Source organism: Colletotrichum higginsianum, chromosome 5 (genome assembly GCF_001672515.1).
Source record: "Colletotrichum higginsianum IMI 349063 chromosome 5, whole genome shotgun sequence".
NCBI classification, from domain to species: domain Eukaryota; kingdom Fungi; phylum Ascomycota; class Sordariomycetes; order Glomerellales; family Glomerellaceae; genus Colletotrichum; species Colletotrichum higginsianum.
In genome coordinates, this window is record NC_030958.1 from 4072197 (window position 1) to 4092557 (window position 20361).

A 20361-nucleotide genomic window follows, 5' to 3' on the forward strand; every position below is an offset into this window, starting at 1 on the left:
TTACACCAGCACCAGGCCAGTTGGCGGCTTGCAACCTCGAGATCCAAACACCCTCTACTTCCTCCTCCTTCTCCTCCTCATTTGCGACCCCATCTCATCAACTTGCGCTTCGACTCGGCCTGTGCGAGGCCTTTTTCGAGATCCTCTGGCCGAAGTCTGGGTGTCGGCGGCACGTCATCAGCCAGTCTCGCGCGGCCGCGGTGGCTGCGTGGCGGGGATGAAGACTCCTTGACGGATCTGGGAAACTCGGTCCTCCGCGGCGTGAGAGCAGTAACGACTTTCCTGGCAGACTTGCGCATGGTCTCCCGGATTTTCCATTCACGCTTCTTGGCTACGTAGAACAACACGGCCATGCCGACTGTGCGGGGCAAAAGGCGGGTTAGCAAAACGGCGTTAGGCAGGAGTTTGGGCCTTTTCTTCTTCGTTTCTTTCCCTTTCTTGCAAAGAGAGTTTTTACATACTTCCGAGAGCGCCAACTACAGAGACAACCACGATGATGGCAATCATGGCTTCGTGGGACAGGTTGACCGCCCCGGGGCTGTCGCCAGAGGCCCCGGCCTCGGTATCGACCCCGTTTCCAGACGAACTGGCATCGCCGGGGGTGTCTGGGAAATAAGTCTCGGTCGCCAAAGGAAAAAAGTTGGAGGTTGTGGCCGACATCGTGAAGGCTAAAATGCCGCTCAAGAGAGCAAGTGTTAGGAAGGGCTGCAAGAAGGCTCAGGGGGGCGCAGACAAGACGGAATGGGAAGAGAAAAAAAAAGGTGAAAACGGCGTCAGAATCGTATGAGTAGAGTAAGAAAACAAGCTGAACCAAAATCGAAAAGATACCCGGTGCCACGAACGTGGCCCAACCCACCCTATTTACATCGTTCAAGCACTCGGGGGGGACTCCTCCATGGTTGCCTGGCGCCAATCGTTGCTCCCCTACTCTGCCCTACAAGCAGCCATACAGAAAATGCACAGGCCAGGAAATGTGACAAGTTACAAGCGAACCCCTACCCCCATACGATTTGCAACACGGCACTTGTGTGCGTTGCGTCGTGGGCGCGAGAATAGGAACGCAGGAACCGTATCAAGCGCCCGGTTCACACTGGAAAGTCTGGGTCCGGTACGGTCGAAAGAGGCTCGCGATGCTCTCATTGGCGTTGAGTGGTCTCGAAGCGCCGGCACACAGCGCTTTCACATCGAAGAGCCGGGGTTCGGCAACCAATCAAGTGCCGTTGTGGGGATGGGCGGCTCGGGCATGTGTCTCTCTGCACCTGCATATCCGTTTGAACTGCATTCACATGGCCAAATCGCTTCAAGGAGAGGCGTCGTAGGCCCGCCGCTCACATCAGTGGATGCTATATCGGCAGAGCTTAATTGTGTGACTGAAATAGGGCTGCGCATGCGTTGGCTCGTTGGCCATGCAGTGTGACGGGTGAGCTTCTGGTGCTGATTGAAGGGCTTCAACCAGGAGACCATCTCTGTGGCGTTTCCTCCTGTGACAGCATCTGCACTTCCCATCACTGTCGCCATTATGCCAAGTTTGCAAGCAAGGTACGTTTGTTGAGTAGGTCGTGGCCTAATTCTGCCCGCCTCGGGCACGGGACAGACCGGTTCCGACGATGATGCTCCGAGGTGTCAGTTGCCGCTCGTTTTGTCTCCTGCTGGTAACTTTATCTTGGTGTGTATTGACAATCCTTAGCCTTTGCTTGAAGATGGTTTGAAGCGGACAGTGGCCTTGTACTTATCAAGGGGAGGGGGGCGTGATAAGGCTTCGTAGTATCGGCCACTCAGCAATCTTACATTGGGAGCGCAGATAGTATACCTAGGAATTGGTGTTCTTTTCTGTGGTGCTTCATCGCATGGAGCGGAGTTCCGCCACCCGATGTAGACCATTTGTTCCGTGAGATGAATGCATAGCGGGGCCGCTAGGTCCCCGATTCGAATGTTGCATCCGACATACTTGGGTCCTTTTACCTACAAAAGAACAGTCTGCGATGGTGGGCTAAAGTTCCATATGTCTGAGCCCAATGTGCCTACCCACCGTCTGTTAATTCCATCGAGCAATGGCGGCGAGGTCATTGTCGTGTCATCATGGTGTGTTAAAAGTGTCGATCCGGCGATCTTGGAAGGCGAGGTGTACGGACGCTCTTGACTTACCTACCTGACCAGTGAGGTACTTCTCGGTGTTGCTTGGGAAAATAGCACCTTCCGCGTGCTTGGACGGACAATCAAAACGACGGGTAGTTAAAGTGCAACTTCTGCTCCTCACACAGGTACAACACGACAAGCAGTCAACACAACGTGCTTTCCCAGGGGCTATTTATTCACTTACCGCAACAGGCACTCCGAGAGATGCTTCCTAAATTGCATCACAGATTCAGTGTACAAGTCTTCTCTCGAAAGCTCCATCGGCTTTCTCTACGCACAGGTAGTCGCTCAATCGGTTTCTCCTGGCTTCACAACCCCGGTCCTTTCGTTTCTCAATAGCTTCGTCGTTCTCTCGTTGCCAGATTGGCAATCTGCTCCACCACTCTACCTTTGTTCAAGCTTCCACATATTGGCCTCCGTTCCTCGTTCCAATATTACCATAGACATCAACCTCCCTTCGAAAATGGCCGGTTCATCCAGCCCAGATCCGCCCCTGGCGGATCGAGGCTTACTTGAATACTCCCCTGGCTTACACGAGTCTCATTCAAATAGACCCAGCCCCAAAAGTTCTCGACAGAATGACACTCCTGTCGTCAGGTCACCTTTTGCGGAATCAGAGCCAGGTTTTCTCAGCCAACTGGGAAGCTCAACTACCACCAACGCCTCTCGAGATACAGACAGCCAATACCATATCAACCGGCTAGCAGGACGTGGTTCTAAGTCTCCGTTCTACCCAGCACAAAATGAGCTAGCTTTCGAGGCCATTGAATCCTTCTCTTTCGCACCACAGCCAAAACACAAACCTAATCAGTTTTCTGGTCTTCAGAAACAACGAAATATCGACTTCGAGGCTCTCGAAGCCCCTGTAGCTGAAACTGGGAGTCCTTCTGTTGACAGAGCGAGCCCTGATCACGACAACCCACGTATAGTCCGAGAAGAAGCTGCTCCTATGAATAATCTTGATCATCATCGCGACGTTTCCGGGACTCAAACTGGGGATTCTGCTCGGCGTCGACATCAAGAAAAAAACCCTCAATCGATATCTGATGCAAAAGATCCAAATGCTGCCCAGTCCGGACTGGAGCATGCGGGCAACCAGGCTGAGATGACAACCCATCATACCCATGGTAGAGCGGACGCAAAATATGAGCTTTACCAGACTGAAGACAAAACATCAAGACCACGAGGAAACATCGTTAGTCGCCGTCTGAACTCCACCATGGGGCGCGAACTGATCAGTCGTCCTTTTGCTGATGCCGACGCTATCCTTCCTGTGGCTCATCAGTTGTCTTCTCATGTATCACGCGATACTTCGGACCTTGAAAACAATTCTACGGCATTTCATTTCAGCCACCGAGGAGGAACCGATGGCACGACTCGACACCCCCAGGCAACAGGCCGAGCCATGGAGACCACATCGCCAGCGAAAATTTCACGACCCTCTGATTGCAATACGGTCAAGAGATCCAGCCGCGAACATCGGCAACATGCGTCTGTGCACAACAAGCGTCACCTCGAACCTGCCGAGACTCGATCGCGTACCCCGGTTGGCGATCTCGAGATGCCCCAGACACGCACTCCAACTACCGGCCACAACCAGCGCCGAGATTCCCCTCGAGAGCAACCGACCCGACCACTCAGTCATGAAGAACAAAGAGATCCGATACCTCGAGGCACAATTTCGCGGCAATCAAACATCTCACGACATAAACGCTCTCGTCATCATCAAGAACGACAGAACCAATCATCTCGAGGGGAACTTCCCTTCAAGAATCGAGCTGGCCACCAACCCGGGCAGACGACCTACGGGCAGAGTCACGTCCAAAAAAGTCACTTTGATGTACTCAAAAGCATAATGACCCATCACAACATGTTCCTCGAGGATGCGAAGTTGACGGAAGCGAACCTAAAATGCGAGATTGCGGGCCAGGAACAGCACATCGAAGCATTGGGTGCACGCCTGGAAAGCTCCCACCTGCAATGCCAACAAGAACAAGATCGTCGGCAAGCCCTTGAATCCGAATTGGGGTTTCTTCAGCAGCAAAAAGACAAACTCGCTGCCATTGCAGCCAAGAGCAGCGACCGAACGCAAGAGCTGGAAAATGAGGTCTCCAGACTCCAAGCTCAGTCAGAGCAGGACAACATAGCTACGATCAGACTAGAGAACGAGCTTGCAGAGACAAAATCTAAGCTCTCTAAGCTACAAGAGAAAAGCCGCGGGTACAAGGATTATCTCAACAAGGCCGTCATAGAGCAACAGAAGCTCTGGCAGCAATCCAAAGATATCAGCCAGAAGGCTATCGACGATATGAGAAAGGAAAATCAGGAATCTGAAGAGAAGTTGCGGCTGGCATTGAAGAAGAACCAAGAAGTTCAAGACGATCTAGATCAAAAATTCAATAACAAAAGAGCAGCTCTTCACCAAGAATTGAATGCTGGTGAGTATAGCTGACCAGATGGTTTCAGAATGATCACAACTAATGATAGACAGCTGTCACCAGCATCAGAAGCTTGGAGTCAGCCATGGAAAGGCTCGAAGGCGACTTGAACGCCGAGTCAATCAGAACCAGGGACTGCGAGGACCAGCTACGCGAGAGCAGACATCAAGAAATGTTATTGATGCGGGTCGAGGAGAGCATTGAGCGAATCTCCGATAAGATGGACAGATTGAACGTCTTCCCAGAGCATTCCAACACTGTGCCAACCAGTATTACGGAAAGGTAAAATTCCAACTTGAACCTTAGCCAAACGAGTCAGTCTAACGAACACAGGTTGGAAGTGATTGCGGGATATGTACAATCGGCGCCACGAGCGGATGTTGGGGACGAGATCCGCCAGGCCTTGAAGACCTTTCAGGGAGAGATGATGTCACAGTAAGTGTCGCCTACTTTTTTTTGTTGCTCTCCCTAAAGATTTCCAGGTTTCTTCAAGAGGTAAAGGGCATGATGGCTCGACAGTCTACCATTGAAGACAAGCTTCAGAGTCTTGAGAACAGCATTCAACACCAGTCAACTTCAGACCAGACAGATCGCCGAGAACAGGAGAAACCACTGGAGCAACACTCCCATAAGAGAGAGAAAAACAAGGGTTTCCATCAGCTTCTCCAGTCCAAGGAAGCCCAGGTAGTGGAAATGACTACCACAGTTGCCGAGCTGACTCGGGAGCTTCAAGACATCGGTGCATATACGGAACTTGCCTCCAAGAATGCAATGACCTCGGAGGCAGCATTGCAGATCCTTCAGGTACGCTCGTCCAACCGAGAGCATCAAATCTTGGAGACTCAAGCCCCGTTCCAGATTCAGCGAGAAGATCGCGAGACGACGCTTGCAGAGCCCCGTGAGCGGCTTCGACATGCCGAAGAATATGTTAGCCAGAGGAGCGAGCTAGTCAAGGACTCTCATAGCAAGATGGCCACCGCGAAAGATGAGTTCGCCGCCATGGCACAAGAGAAACAGTGCGAGTTGGAACTTCAGCTAAGACACTCGGAAGACTCTTGCCGGATTCTCCAACAGCAGTTATCCGAGAGCGAGGCGGAGATTAAACGCTTGAAGGCGTTGGAAGACGGGTCTGGCGAATTGAGGCTCCAAAAAGAGCTCGATAACGCCCAACAAAGAATCACCAACCTTACTCTCAAGCTCCGCGAAACCCAAACACCGGCTGTCGACGCTGAGGTTCTTGATCAGCTAGCCGACCAACTTGCCCAACTGCACAGAATGAAAGATGAGATCAAGCAGCTCAAGACAAGCGGCAAGACCTACACAATGGTCAGCAGGGAGCTTGTAGCAATGCTACATGGACAAGATGCTGTGGAAAGCGATACCATATTGGCCCCAGACAGTCTAGTAGTGCCAGAGATGGATCTTCCAGAGCTACCACATAACGCTTCTAACGATCCACTGAAAACCCCCGTCTTCAGCTCCTCTGAACCCCCACCAGTCCAGAGTGGCAAGCGGACGGTATTCCGTAGTCCTGTCGAAGAGCCAGATTACGATGCGCCCGCACCTTCAGTCGCGCAGGAGAAGTTTCAACGGAAGGAAGCAACAAGTCAGGGACCCCAACCCAAGCCAATCCTTCGCCAGAAGAGAATGGCTCTGGGGTCATCAAACACCCCTAGAATGCCACTGGTCACTCGGCACGCCGGGCACTCTTCTTATAACAGGCCTGTTCAAGGCGCTTCCAGAACTAGCGAAGCTGCCATATCGGATGTCAGATCGAATCTTGTAGGTAACCGTCAAGCCCAAGTCTCCGAATTGACGGGCCACGATGATTGGCAGAGGATGACTGCGCAGGGAAGCCAAGACGGTCAACAAGGGGCCAAGAGAAGCCGAAGCGTCTCTATTTCGCTGTCGTTTCGACGCCAGAAACGATCGAAGCCCAGCTTCCCGGTAGGTGAAGATGCCGAGGCTTCAGCAGCTGGAGGAAGTAGTGGCCTGAATTCTCCAAAAGTTGAGTTGTCGCAACAAAGCGATGGAGGCAGCACTCAGGCTTCCCAAGAACAGCCGCAGGATAAAGACCACACCTCACGTCATTTCCACCCAAGTATGTCCAAGTCAGATGCTGACCACCAGGAAAACGTAAGGGGCGAAAGAGTCTCGCAGCAGAAGCAGCAGCAAACTGAGGTCAAGGAAGGAGAAGAGCTTGTCCGCTAAGAGCTCCTTCGCAGCGCAATCCCCGAGGCATGATGATCTTCTAGCATCCATAAGTGATTGGAACTTTTGGGACGTCGAAAACGGATCGAGGTTATACATCGAGGTAGAAGCACGTATTCTGAAGCTGTTGGTTTGTTTTTGTAGAATGTACATTCAGATCGCGGTGTTCGAAGCTTTTGCTCCCAACAAGCACATGGTGCTAGTCCGGCGTGCCAATGTCCTCCTCCCTAGGACGCAACGTCTCTGAGGGGGCGCATTCTGATGTACAATTCGCCCATGTGGTCTCCGAAACCCAATTGCATGCCGCCGTGAACGCCGTGTATGGTGATAGCAGTGTTGTTACATGTGGTATTGATACGATAATAGTCCGTGATGGCAGCTCATTTTCCCTTCTTCTTTTGCTCCAGGAACAAGACTTTTCTCCGGACTGTGGTATCGTCAGCTCTGCCATCCCATTCTCGACTTTGCGATATGACTGGCGAGTGCGGGAAAGGGGCAATGTGTGTCTCGGAGTGCGATGAATCATTGGTGTCGTCGTACTTATCGGGTCATATTTCAGCATGCTCATAGGCGACGCGGTTCGGAGACGCTTAAAGGTGTAGAAGTATCCAGTCGCGGCCATGGACAAGAGCCGGACGATCATGACACGGGATTTCGCTGTGTTTGGGGGCAGACGGTTAGCTCGGCATTTCAGAGGGTGGGAAAGGGATTCCAGGCAACGGAAATGGGCAACAAACCTTTTTTAGCCATCTTGGAGGGGGAGTTGCACCGCGCGCGTTCGGTGGGGTTGGGAGCTTGAAGCTGCTTGTACTCGATCTGGACGGGCAGCTTCGTGGGTATGGAGACTGGAATTTTGAGGTGGTGAGAGGCTTTCGGCGGAAAACGGGCCGTTCACCGAAGGTTTTGCGGATCCGATTCGGTGAGAATTCGGTGTGTGTGCTTCTTCTATTTTCCGAGTCTCGCGTCTGCCCCAGCTGGTATGCAGTGGCTACAGCTGGCGTGGAGATAGGCGCTTGGCCATTGTCTCAAATGGTATCTGGGGTGGTTCTGCTAATGGGGTATGTATTCTGGTGATTATAGTCAAGCGAGACTGTCTGACAGCAGGTAGCCAAGCTACTGTGAGAGACAAGGAGTGCATCGTTGGTTGCAGGATGGTTTGCTGGTACTAATAAAACGCAACAACAAGTTGCAGCCTCCAAGCCAAAGGCCTGAGAGCTGGTCATCCGACCAACGGACCTGGGCTGTGGAACTTTCCAGGGGTCTCTGCACTATTACATCTGGGCTTTCTCATCAACAGCCCCTCAAAGGGCCCCCGGAAACATTCTTTAGAGCTTGCAAGGAGCTGGCATGAACTGTCACCGCCACGAGTTCGGATGGACAAACCCCACGACATTTACTCAGGTGAACTGAGACTCACTTTGGGCTGAGGGGAAGGGGGGTTTTGTGCTTTTTTGTTGCGCGTCCCTTCCCTGCATATGTCCCTCTTCGGATTCAACCCTGCAGCTAAGTAAGGTCGAGGGGCTTTTTTTTTTTTTTAAATCGCGAGAGGAGCCCGACTGGCCAGCGGCCCATGTTATCTCGCACCAACTCGGGTTGCGTCTCTCAACAGAAGTTGCAGGCCCAGGCCGTGGGATGAGCAAAGTAGGAGGGTGGGCTAGATTGGGTGAGCAGCAGGCAGGCGATGGGTAAATAAAGAGGAACGGACCTCCCGTCTTGCCTGTTTCCCGAGTGGAGGAGGGGCAGAGAGTCAGATGGGCTCGTCGCAGTTCTAAGACTTCTGTTTCCTACCCTCCTCCTCGACCTTTGGACGTTCAGCTGCACGAACTTGGGTAGGTTGGGCACGCCGAGAGCAGGCACCGTTTCGTCGAGATTCTTTGTATGACATTTATCCCCTTCCGAATCCTGGTAGATCCCATCACATCGACGACGGCGAAGAGTGAGGATTGTAAGCCCGTGCGACGCTGAAAACGGCGATCTGCTTGATGACAACCTCCCCTCCGCGAGACAGACCTACCTACCCTACCTACCGACTGTGCCACACACAGAGCCTTTTTGTCAAGACGAAACTGGCGATTATTTCCGGCCCGACAGCACAATGAATTCGACGATGGCGACGAGTAGAGTGGTTGGCGCAGCCAGGTCGCAGATCGTCGTCGCCGCGAGCCAAGTTCGGATGTTGAGCGGCGGACGCATTGGCGGCCACAGACCAAACAGTACGTTGCAGTGTTGTTGAAGCTCTCCACAATCTCCTTTTCCCTTCGATCCCCTTTCCCTTGTTGACTCAAGGCCTTCCTGTTTGCTTCAAGTCCGGGCTATTTGCTGCCTAGGTGTGCGTCTTTGCTTCAGACCAATTGCTATTTCCATCATCCATGGCGGTAGCTGTACGCAGTCGGTCGAGTGCCATTTGAAGCTGTCAAATCTCACACTTCCTGGCCTCCTTCCCCTCCCCACCCATCGCCTCCAGGAGAGCTCCCAGAGCTTCAGTTGGTCTCGGCTCTCCTCGGGTTTCTCGCCGTGCTTTTTTCTCACTGCAAACCGAACCCTTCACCGAACAAACAAACAAATGGTCAACAATGCTCTTGGTTAATTATCCAAGACCGAATAAGTTCGAGACCTCCCCACGTGTAGCACCATTTTCTTTTTTCAATTCCATCTTGCTACCAAGCTATTGGTTTTTACCGCCTGCAGAAGCTCTAGGCCCGGCTTCTGCGCTCTCTCTCCCCTTGTCACCGGTCACCGGTCACCGGTTTCGGACACAGGCCATTGAGGCAAGCCGGGTCTGATCCCCGTCTTCATCCACGACTCATCAGCTCTCAGCAAGTGCTCGGCTGGCGTCCCGGAAGAAGATACGCACAAGCAGCCTGGCGCGGAAAGCAGCCCGTGGCAGCACAGAAATGATGACACATCCCTTTGGGGAACCATCCATGATGCACTCAATGTCACAAGTCTCAATCCCGGCCTAGTTGGTCGTAGCTGTCAAAAGTACTGAACTAGAGGCTGGCTGCATCGGACGATGACGGGAAGGAAGTGTGCTGATTTTCCTCTACTTCGCCGTTCCTTTCTCCCCTGTGTCTGTTGATGTCAATCAATAAGACTTTGTGCATCGCGCACTATTTGGTACAGCCCCTCTCGTCCAGAACCGGGGGTGTATTGCTGTTGTCTCTTCCATGACGGAGAGTCAGTCGAATAAATAAAACTTGAGTTGGCTGCCAATGCTTTGATGAGTTTCTGCGAAACCCATTCTTCTGCCCTTTCTCCCGTCCTCTGCCATATCTTACCATCCTTGCTCGGCTCTACCCGGTATTGTCGACTCGAGCGAGTAGAGGTTGTCCTCCTCCCCCCCGCCTCTGCTTGATCTCCACTGTTGCGCGGTAGAAGCCCTTTTTACTAACTTTTGTATGACTCTCGCACAGATACCCCGCGGTCCCCTAAGATCTTTCTCTCGAATACCCCGCCATCGCAAAGGCAACTTTTCTTCAGCAGCAACAACAGCCGTTTGTCACCCCACTATCGAACCATGTCGACCACACCGTCCCGTCGGTTGAACGTGCACAACATCAACCAGCATGTTGTTGCCGCCGAGTACGCCGTTCGTGGCGAGCTGGCCGTGAAGTCGGAGGAGTACCGCGCGAAGCTGGCCAAGGGTGACAAGGACCTTCCCTTCGACGCGGTTATCTCGGCCAACATCGGAAACCCCCAGCAGCTCGACCAGAAGCCCATCACCTTCTTCCGCCAGGTCGTCAGCCTGCTGGAGAACCCCCTGCTCCTAGAGCACGAGGACGTTCTGCAGAACCAGCTCGGATACAAGAGCGATGTCATCGCCCGCGCCAAGTTCCTCCTGAACAAGGTCGGCTCTGTTGGCGCCTACAGCGCCAGCGCTGGTGTCCCTGCTATTAAGGAGAGCATTGCCAACTTCATCGAGCGTATGTCGCAACCTTTGGTCACTTTGTGTGCTGCGCGTGAAAACTGACAGAGATCCTCAACAGGCCGAGACGGATTTCCCGCCGATCCCGCCCACATTTACCTCTCCGGCGGCGCCTCATCTGGTGTCAACACGCTCCTGCACATCATCGCCAAGGACTCTACAAGCGGTGTTTTGGTTCCTATTCCCCAGTACCCGCTGTACACGGCGACTCTTTCCGTTCTCAACGCCACCTGTGTCCCTTACTACCTCGATGAGGCTTCCGGCTGGGGTACCGACGTGGCCACCATCAAGGCTGCCTACGAGAAGGCCACTTCCGAGGGCACCGATGTCCGTGCCATTGTTATCATCAACCCCGGCAACCCTACCGGCGCCTCCCTGTCTGAGGATGACATCCGCGCCGTCTACGACTTCGCCGCCGAGAAGAGCCTCGTAGTGATGGCCGACGAGGTCTACCAGACCAACGTCTTTGTTGGCAAGTTCCACTCCTTCAAGGGTGTCCTGCGTAAGCTGCAGAAGGAGAACCCCGGCAAGTATGACCACGTTGAGCTCGCCTCGCTGCACTCTATCTCCAAGGGCATGGTCGGCGAGTGCGGCCACCGCGGCGGCTACTTCGAGCTTGTCAACTTCGACCCCGAGGTCGAGGCCAACATCTACAAGTTCGTCTCTATCACCCTCTGCGCCCCCGTCATCGGCCAGTGCATCGTCGAGCTCATGGTCAACCCCCCCAAGGAGGGCGAGCCCAGCTACGAGCTGTATCGCAAGGAGTATGACGGCATCTTCAACGGCCTCAAGGAGCGCGCCACGGCCCTGCACAAGGCATTTGACCAGATGGAGGGCGTCGAGTGCGGCAAGCCTCAGGGCTCCATGTACCTCTTCCCGACCATCAAGCTCCCTGCCAAGGCCGCTGAAGCGGCCAAAAAGGAGGGCCGCAGCGCCGACGAGTTCTACTGCATGCGCATGCTCGAGGCCACTGGCGTCTGTGTCGTTCCCGGAAGCGGCTTCGGCCAGAAGGAGGGCACCCTGCACTTCCGTACCACCTTCCTCGCCCCCGGTACCGACTGGGTCGGCCGCATCATCAACTTCCACAAGGATTTTGTCGAGAAGTACCGGTAAACGAGTGGTGAGATACCAGGTCACTTTTGTTTCGTCTTATTCGAGCTACTACAAGGGGAGGGGAAGGGACGTTGGTGATGGAGGCGCGAAGAGGCGACCACCGTCGTTGGATGGAGTAAAACTAGGCTCGCTTCCACAGCGAGCGCGCGATTAGGAAATTCGCGAGGTCGCGCACTCTCCTTTTGGTGCGGGCTTGAGAACACGTGGGAAAACATGAGATGCGAATGTCGAACAGATTTATAAAAGAAGCGGGCGCGAGGTGGAGGGATGGCAGTTTCCCCGCCCTTGTTTTGAAGGCGCATTACATCTTGCATCGCATATCGCACGTGTGTGTTTTGTGGGGAGTTAGCATTACATGTGGATGCCTCTTGTCTCTCTCTTTTGTTTTTTCATGGCATTACTAGCGAGAACAGAACACTTTCCCCTCCTGCTCCCAAGAGCGGTCTCCTGCGCAATCTCAACTGTGTTGAAGAGGTGGAGTTGCCAACTGACGACGCTACTCATCCATCCACCACCATGTCAGCTGCGCAGGGCACCGAATGTTTTTATTTAACAAACGGCCAAGTCGGTATGCCCAATACTGAACAGCCAAGCATCACAACGGGGCGAAGAGGCGGTCCATTCAAGCCAACTTTTCTCATATTGGCTCGTCTAATCCGTAGGTATCATACAGAGTTATTGTGGTAGCACACATTTGCTTGCCCAACCCCCGGTTATAATCACCGCGTGCCATTTCTACCTCGCGCCTTTTGTCGTCCCAAGCCAGGGCAGAACAAACGATTGTGTAAGCATTTGGTGAAGAGAGAGAGAGAGAGAGAGACAGAGACAGAGCGCGTTGGCCCTCCTGTCTTTCCACGACGACCCACTGGCAGATTACGCCCGCTCGCTTCCCCTGAGACGCACGGCCTGGCCGTACTTCTGAAGCTTCGTGATGAGCTGATCGCCCTGGCGAACAACGTCCTGGTATTGCTTGTTCTTGTCGTCGGGGCGGTTGGTCTCGATGACGCCCTTGCCGCTCACACGGTCGATTGTGCAGGGGATGCGGCCGGCCGCGATGAACTTGGCAAGATCACTAGCGTAAAGTTAGCCATGTAAAATTCAATGAAATCAAGCCTCGGTGATATTACCGGTCCAGGAAATCAACAGTAACGCCGAAGTCTGTCGCCATTGTCTCCAAGCCAACCACACGGTAGCTCTGGAGAAGCTGCTGGTACGCGCGAAGGCGCATTTCGCGGATAAACCAGTTCTTATGCTCGTGCAGGTAGCGGTCCTGCGTGAGGAAGTTCTCCTCAACCTCGGCAAGGGCTTGGAAGAAGTACTTGTACTGGCCGTTGTACAGGCTCGAGACAAGCTGGGCCAGAGAGGAGAAGTCAATGGCCATCTCGGCCTCGGGCTGATCGGTGCTCGTGCCGAGGGTCGTCAAATTCACTGCAGTCTTGGCAGCTGCGGTGGTCGGCGGAGAGTCTTGCATAGTGTCGTCAGCACCGGGGCCGGCGCTGAGTGCACCTGACAGAGCCAGGAGCTTGTCCTCTCCGTCACCAAGGATAGCCTTGATCTCGGGAGCGTCGACGACCTTGCTCTTAAAGTCAACGCGCTTCAGAGATACGGATCCGGCGAGGACTGAGTAAACAACGAGCGAAGAGTAGGTGCAGAGTTCGTAGCTGGTGAAGGTGGACAAGCTGTCAAGCAGCAGCGGGGCTGCCAGGCTGTACGATCGGACAGTTAGAAGGTAGATACCCTCGTAGGCCTTGAGACGGTTGCGACGATCCCAGTCACCGCCAGATTCGACCAAAGTCTTTGCGCGCTCGACGTGCTTCTTGACAAGGAGCTTGTCGCCGTAGAAGAGGCCCATCCGGATTATTGCGAGAACCAGGTCGATCTTGGTACCCAGGATACCGGTCTTCTCGAAAACGTCTTCGTATGCGGCAATTGCCCGGTCCTATAACAAACGTCAGCTTTCCCGGCCAAACTCGCAGATAACCCTTCTGGACGCACCTTGTCGCCAACCCTGGCCCAGAACTCCGCCCGCTTGCCCCGCGCAGCCTGAATTTCCGTGTCACCGGCTTTCTCCACTGCCTCATCCTCCTCCTTCTGGAATTCCTCCAACTCTCTGTCATTGTCGGCCTTGAGCTCCTGGTACCGAGCCTCGTCCCAAGGCAAGTTGACGGTGGTCGGCGTGCTCTTGGTGGCGATCATGCCCGCCAGACTCGACTTCCGGCTCAGCGGCTTACCGGGAGCCTGACTACCACCCTCGCCGACCTGGTTCAGGATACCCTCGAGCGGGTGTGCGAGGTAGCGGTAGAGCGGTGCCATCTTGTGCTCCGTGATGGCATCGTTGAGAGCTTTCGCGGCGGCTTGTTGAGATGGCCGGGAGGCGTAGGCGTTTGTGAGGGCGAAGACATGCTGGGCAAGCGGGAGGAGAGGGTACTTTGCGTACTGGGGTTCTGAGCCCATCTTTGCGGTCGGGTTATCAGAGGCTCTTGTAAAAGGGGTTTTTGGTTTACAGTTCGTGAGGGAGGAAACTGAGGTTGGGGGTTGTGTCAACTTTCTGTCAAGAGTGATGTCGTCGTCTTGGGGTGTTTGGAGCTGGGAGCTTTGGAAAGCCCCCCCTGCAAACCGCAAGCGGCCGACCATAACTTGACGTGATTGGTGCGTTGGTGGGTGTGAGCTTAGTCAAGCTGGCAAGGCTGCAGTGCGACACGTACGATGTACTGGACTTACCTGGCATAACTGTGAGAAGTCGCCCACTCTGCGAGGTCTTCAACGTCCGAGAGCTCTCCGTTTCCCTGGTATAATAATGCTCTATTGTAGTTCTATAGCTGGAATATTATCTTTTCAATACATCTTCTGAATCTCTCATTACACAGCGACATGTTCTTGCCTTTTTCTTGTCTAGGAACACCCCTGCCGTTCATTTAAAATCACGGTTGGTGGGTTCTTTCCATTCTTAGCAGTACCCTAGTACTTGCGACGCTCAGCAGCTTCTTCCTTCCCCAGTGACCTTCTTTCCATTTTCATCCCTTCAAGATCGCAAGGCCTTTTCAAGCAACCCACGCTTTCAGATTTAGATCTAACACCACGCAACCTATATTCGATCTCCATTAACCAACCTTGGGGAAATTGCAGAAGCAATGGCGGGTTACGACGACGACGACGAATCGTACGAGCGACGCTCTCAATCCTACGACGCAAAGAAACGCAAGAGATCCCGATCGCCATCCAGAAATGGCAACTCTTCCTCCCGACAAGGTGAAAAGCGCGAAGACGGCGGTACCGATGAGCTCCCGCAGCCATACAACGCAAAGGAACTCCAGCCCGCGAAGCGACGAGCCGTCTCTCCATCGGAGCAGCCTCGTAAGCTAAAGAGACCCGGCGCCCGGGCACGCATCTCTGAAGCCGAACGAGAAGCAATCCGCCAGCGAGCACTAGAGCGAGAGAGGGAACTTGAGGCACAGGCACAGGCTGCTGCAGAGCGCCAACGTAGCTCCACCAGCAATGACGTGGTTACGCAACATTATAACAGCGTGCCTGAACGAGGCAGGGATTGGAGACGAACAGACAGCAAGATCAAGGGACTCCGTGCCTTCAACAACTGGGTCAAAAGTTGCATCATCCAGAAGTTCTCGCCAGATGAGGATCATACCCCCGGCTCTCGGGAGCAGGGACTTTCCACTGAGAAGGAGCTACTCGTACTCGACATTGGGTGTGGAAAGGGAGGTGATTTGGGCAAGTGGCAGCAGGCGCCGCAGCCAGTGGAGCTCTACGTCGGTCTGGATCCAGCGGATATTAGTATCGACCAGGCTCGGGAGCGCTATCGCCAGATGGGCAGTCGCGGAGGCGGTGGCAGGGGCGGCAGAGGGGGCTACAGACGGCCACCCCCGCGACTTTTCGAAGCTCGATTCCATGTCAAGGATTGTTATGGCGAAAACATCGAGGATATCGAAATTCTTAGACAGGTCGGGTTCGACACCAACCCCCTCAGCCGACGAGGATTCGACGTTGTGAGCATGATGTTCTGCATGCACTACGCGTTCGAGACGGAGCAGAAGGCCCGCACTATGCTGCGCAACGTTGCCGGTTCGTTGAAGAAGGGGGGTCGTTTGATTGGATGCATTCCCAACTCCGATGTTCTTGGCGATCATGTTCGGAAGTTCAACGAGCAACAGGAAGAGAGGAAGAAGAAGGCTGCCGAGGGGCCGCCTCAGGAGGCCGAGGAAGGCGAGCTGGAAGACGGTGAAGCGGAACAGTCGGCGGAGTGGGGCAACTCCATCTACCGAGTCCGATTCCCGGGCAAGACCCCGGCGGATGGTGTATTCCGGCCCGCATTTGGCTGGAAGTACAACTTTTTCCTTGATGAGGCTGTAGAGGAGGTGCCTGAGTATGTCGTGCCGTGGGAGGTACTCAGAGCTCTGGCTGAAGATTACAACCTTGAGCTGCAGTATCACAAGACGTTCATGGAGATCTGGGAGTCGGAAAAAGACGATGAGACATTGGGTCCTCTGAGTGAGAGAATGGGCGTTCGCGAGCGCGGTGGTGGACGCCTTCTGGTCTCACCAGAGGAGTTGGAGGCAGCAAGCTTCTATACTGCTTTCTGCTTCTATAAGGTTTGATCAACAAAGTATGCATGTAACAATACGGAGGCTAGGGCAGGTGTTATTGGGGAGGAAACCTCGGAAAAGGATACGGGGTTCGGTATCGTTCCTCAGTCTCGCAGACCTCAGCACATATCTGACAATAGGATTTATCAACTATTCAGCAGCTTTTCACATCCAAAAGAGAGAGAGAGCAGGCATGTTGGCCTAACGTGTTCAGCTTCTAGATAGATGAGAGCAGGTCTTCTCTTGTTTGTTATGAGTTATCTCACATGTTCCGGCTAGCAGCTTTTGCTCCTAATATATCAATGCCCTCCTGGTCCCATTGTTTTTCTTGCGCTTAGACATTGTTTCTCTTGTCATTATTGCAGCCAGCCAGTCTTCTATTTGCTCTCTTGTATCCTGTTCGTAAATTTTGCCAACTCCAGAAGCCATGCGTAGAAGTTGTCTATGATGCAACTAAACCCAAAATCCTCTGATGAGGGGAGTGATGGCCGGTACCGTTCAACGGAAGGATATTGTTGATTGGGGCAAGCCGTTGCAAAATCCGTGTTCACTTGTGCACTTGCAACAGGTTTACATACAGCTAGTGTGGCCTAGGACGATAAATTAGCAGTTTGAAAGAAAGGTCCAAGAGGAAAAGGACGAAGGAAAGAAAGATAAAGCAAGTGCCCATACTCATAATCAGACCACATACAGCGCAAACCCACATAAGAAGCCCTCTCAGACTAAGTAAGGAACAAAGTGCCAAGGTGAAAACCACTCTAACTTGCCAACTATAAAGTATTGTAGTGCTTGCTAAGGAGACAGCTTGGGCTACGTGGAAATCATGTGACTCAAAAGTATCGCGCCAATGCCGTTGAGCTAGTCAACATCGTCATAACACCCATCCACCTGTAAATAATTGAGAAGTAATAGATGAGAGATGAGAGCTTATTTATTTAATATCTCCAGTACTTGCTGAGGGTTAAATTCTGGGAATGGTACTCAATTGGACATTGTTCTTCGATTGAAGTAATCTCTAGGGCATTTGTATGGTAAACATAGTGTGAAGCCAGGCATGGTCTGCCTCGACCTCATACCATAGCAGATGGTCGAAGACCGCGGTGACAACAAGAAATGTCGGTCTTTTGGACATGTTGGTCCGAACACAAGCTTTGCGCTTGATGAACGTATCTCTCTCTCAACTTGACTCAAGGTCAAAGAGCAAGTGGTTGATGGTTCTGCTGTTTCGACTGTGATATGGTTGATCACCAGGCCCTGACACTGCGTCCCAGTGGTCAACTTTGATGGTTAGTATAGCCCATCTACTCTGTTGAACGGTTGACGCTGAGAAGCGCTGAGAGCCCGAGTTTTTCCACTCACGTGGCTCCATAACAAGTACGAGGGAACCTTTGGCTTCGTCGGAATGGTCCAACATTGTGGAAGAAGGGTTGAAGAAGTGTCTCTGCCGGCCTAGACGTTTTATGCCGGTACAGAAATGTGTTCTGGGGCCGGTATTCGAGATGGGAGGTTGACTTTCCGAAGGAAAACTTATGTGATCGAGAATGCGTTCTGCAAAAGGCTTGAGTACGGTTGAAGTTTGGTTCACCGAGTTTCATATTACAGCTTCGGCCGAAGATGGTTATGATGAATAAATGCCATGACGAAGCCCTGAAACGAGATTACTGACAGAATCCTGGGAGCTGTGGGAACATGTTGGAAAAGCGACCATGTAGTCGTGACTGCTAAGTGAACTTGCTTGGGAACTCGCTTGGTATGCTTGGTACGTAATTCTACCACCATGGGTCATCTAAGGCTTTGAAAGGACAGTCCAGATGTATGGGATACTTCTAGAAGAGTGCGATGATACGAATCCACTCGAGGAGGCCTTGCATGTTGGCTGGTCACTGGCAAGTACGAAGTAGGCAGAGCTCAACAGCGCTTGGCCAGCTCCAGCGGCCCATGTCTGCCATAAGCTTGTGTTTTGTCTCTTAGCAATGTTATGTCACATTATAGAGCACTGAAACCTACCTCCATCTATGGCAGACGTTGGGAACAGCGAGGAAGTGGCTGTGGATTACAGTTGGTATCGACATCGGTACGGGCTTGTTCGGAAAGTCCACAGTCTGCTTGGGATTTCTTACGCAGTCTTTTACCTTCAGGAAGCTCAACTCCTTCGAGGTCTGGAAGGTCGTCGTGAATCACCGAAAACTTGAAATATCCCAAGTCTCCATTCAGTTGCTGAGAAACCACTCAAACAATCCCCCAGTTGCGAGTTCCATCAATATGGACCCATACTACAGGATGGTTGGGTTTTCGGGTCTCCAGGGATGATAGCATGGTCCGCATTTGTTCAGGCCGAGTCTTGATGTCGCTGAGAAAGTTATCAAAAATCCCTTTGCAGGTCGAGTAAATTTGCATGTTAAGCAACAGGCCACCATGGGAAGTGCCCTCCTTGAAGACCTCGAGTGCTTTCAACGTGGTAATAGTCGCTTTTGCAGCCGTAGTGGCAGGACGGAGGGATTTTGTACTTGAGAGAGTGAACTGGCTGATCCGTAAATCAAGATCGAATTTGTCTGGTTATTAAATATCATAGGATCGCTACCTTTCATAGAATCCCGAACGCAAGGATCAAGTAGGTGCTCTATATTCGATGGTTCTTTGGACCAATTCGTTCGTCCAGAAGACAGCTGGTCCTCAAGGCTATTCGGGCGAGGACTAGCAAGAAGCGAAATTCCCTCTTGCTGGCCAGATCCAGAGGTTGTCGTCGTAGAGGATTGTCTGAAAAACCTCGGTACAGTGGTCGTCGACTTTGTCTGTAACATTTTTATATTTGTCGTAGTAAAAGTTGTCCCTTTGCATCTGGAGTTCTCTCTATATTTCTATTGGCGAAATGGCCCTAGCGGGTACTTAATTAGGTTTCTGATCAGGCCTTTCTCCGCATTCCCGTGGTTTGTTTCGAAGTAGAGAAGGTTGGCAGGCTGAATCGCGATTGCCGGTGATATGGACATCAACACGACTCAATTCCGTGCCCATATGGCATCTTGTAATTCTCTTTCATGGGCAAGCTGACACGCCATTGCTGAAGCGGCAGGTCTTCTAGTAACCCAACCATACCATCTTTTAGCATCGTCGTGCCACGATCCACCAATCGGGCATGTCGATGATAGGTTACAGATGCGCCGGTAACGATCAGAAGCGTTACAAACCACCACTTGCTTTGAGACTCGAACGAATGGAATATGCGTCAGACAGAAATGATGCGTTTTGTCACAGAAAGACGTCCCTTGGAAGGTCGAAACCCACAAATAAGGTTTCATTGAAGTACATTGGCGGACCCAAGTCGGTCTGGGACTTCACACCTCCTGAGCGTCGCAACTCATCTTCTCTGCTTTTGCCTCCATGACCAGACACAGGCTATACCGCTGCTAGCAACGTACCGCCCAGAGATCACCTGTCTGAGAAGGAAGACTGTTTTATCTCACAAAGATTCGACTCGAACACTGATACTGATCAACCCCGATCATTGGGAAGACGACCTGAAAACTCCAAGCGGTCAACAGAAGGGCAAGCGGAGGCTGTCGGGCGGAAGAACATCGAACCAGAAGACGGTACACCAAGAACCTCGGGCTACATCAGCCCCGAACAGGAATTATTTGAGGCGGACGCGGCTCCTTCATTCTGGAACAGGAGTGTCGAACAACAGGCGTGGCTCCATAAGGACGAGTCAACCAGTGAGACGTTGTGGGCGCCGCATTAGCTGATCTGAAATTGAGACTTATACCTGAGTTTTGGGTACTCTTCTTTCCATCCCACCTGATGATCATCGTATGCGGGTTTCATCCAGTCGCCCGCGTGGACGGGGCCGTCTCTTATCTCTTTGAAAGATATTGGGGTTGGAGGGACAAGAGTAGATTGCATTGGTTAGGAAAACGATTCAAACAAAGAAACCCATCGCAGCTGA

The 20361-nt window shown here is 52.7% G+C and overlaps 6 protein-coding genes across 6 annotated transcripts; 3 read left to right on the forward strand and 3 right to left on the reverse strand.

Moving 5' to 3' along the window:
• Positions 1-77: 77 nt before the first annotated feature.
• Positions 78-660, reverse strand: CH63R_08091 (uncharacterized protein; the record flags this gene model as incomplete). The annotated part of the gene is made up of 2 exons (XM_018303065.1): positions 78-358; positions 462-660. The coding sequence occupies 2 exons, from the start codon at positions 658-660 to the stop codon at positions 78-80; spliced, it is 480 nt and encodes a 159-aa protein (XP_018157843.1).
• Positions 661-2599: 1939 nt separating this feature from the next.
• Positions 2600-6785, forward strand: CH63R_08092 (uncharacterized protein; the record flags this gene model as incomplete). Its single annotated transcript, XM_018303066.1, has 4 exons — positions 2600-4574; positions 4628-4856; positions 4908-5009; positions 5057-6785. 4 exons carry the CDS (start codon positions 2600-2602, stop codon positions 6783-6785), a joined length of 4035 nt encoding a protein of 1344 aa, XP_018157844.1.
• Positions 6786-7165: 380 nt separating this feature from the next.
• On the reverse strand, positions 7166-7535 carry CH63R_08093 (Ribosomal protein L33; the record flags this gene model as incomplete). Its single annotated transcript, XM_018303067.1, has 3 exons — positions 7166-7260; positions 7326-7466; positions 7523-7535. The coding sequence occupies 3 exons, from the start codon at positions 7533-7535 to the stop codon at positions 7166-7168; spliced, it is 249 nt and encodes an 82-aa protein (XP_018157845.1).
• Positions 7536-10302: 2767 nt separating this feature from the next.
• Positions 10303-11823, forward strand: CH63R_08094 (Aminotransferase class I and II; the record flags this gene model as incomplete). The annotated part of the gene is made up of 2 exons (XM_018303068.1): positions 10303-10708; positions 10772-11823. The coding sequence occupies 2 exons, from the start codon at positions 10303-10305 to the stop codon at positions 11821-11823; spliced, it is 1458 nt and encodes a 485-aa protein (XP_018157846.1).
• Positions 11824-12696: 873 nt separating this feature from the next.
• CH63R_08095 (26S proteasome subunit RPN7) lies at positions 12697-14277 on the reverse strand (the record flags this gene model as incomplete). Its single annotated transcript, XM_018303069.1, has 3 exons — positions 12697-12895; positions 12951-13762; positions 13819-14277. The coding sequence occupies 3 exons, from the start codon at positions 14275-14277 to the stop codon at positions 12697-12699; spliced, it is 1470 nt and encodes a 489-aa protein (XP_018157847.1).
• Positions 14278-14954: 677 nt separating this feature from the next.
• On the forward strand, positions 14955-16433 carry CH63R_08096 (mRNA capping enzyme; the record flags this gene model as incomplete). The annotated part of the gene is made up of 1 exon (XM_018303070.1): positions 14955-16433. The coding sequence occupies one exon, from the start codon at positions 14955-14957 to the stop codon at positions 16431-16433; it is 1479 nt and encodes a 492-aa protein (XP_018157848.1).
• Positions 16434-20361: the final 3928 nt, after the last annotated feature.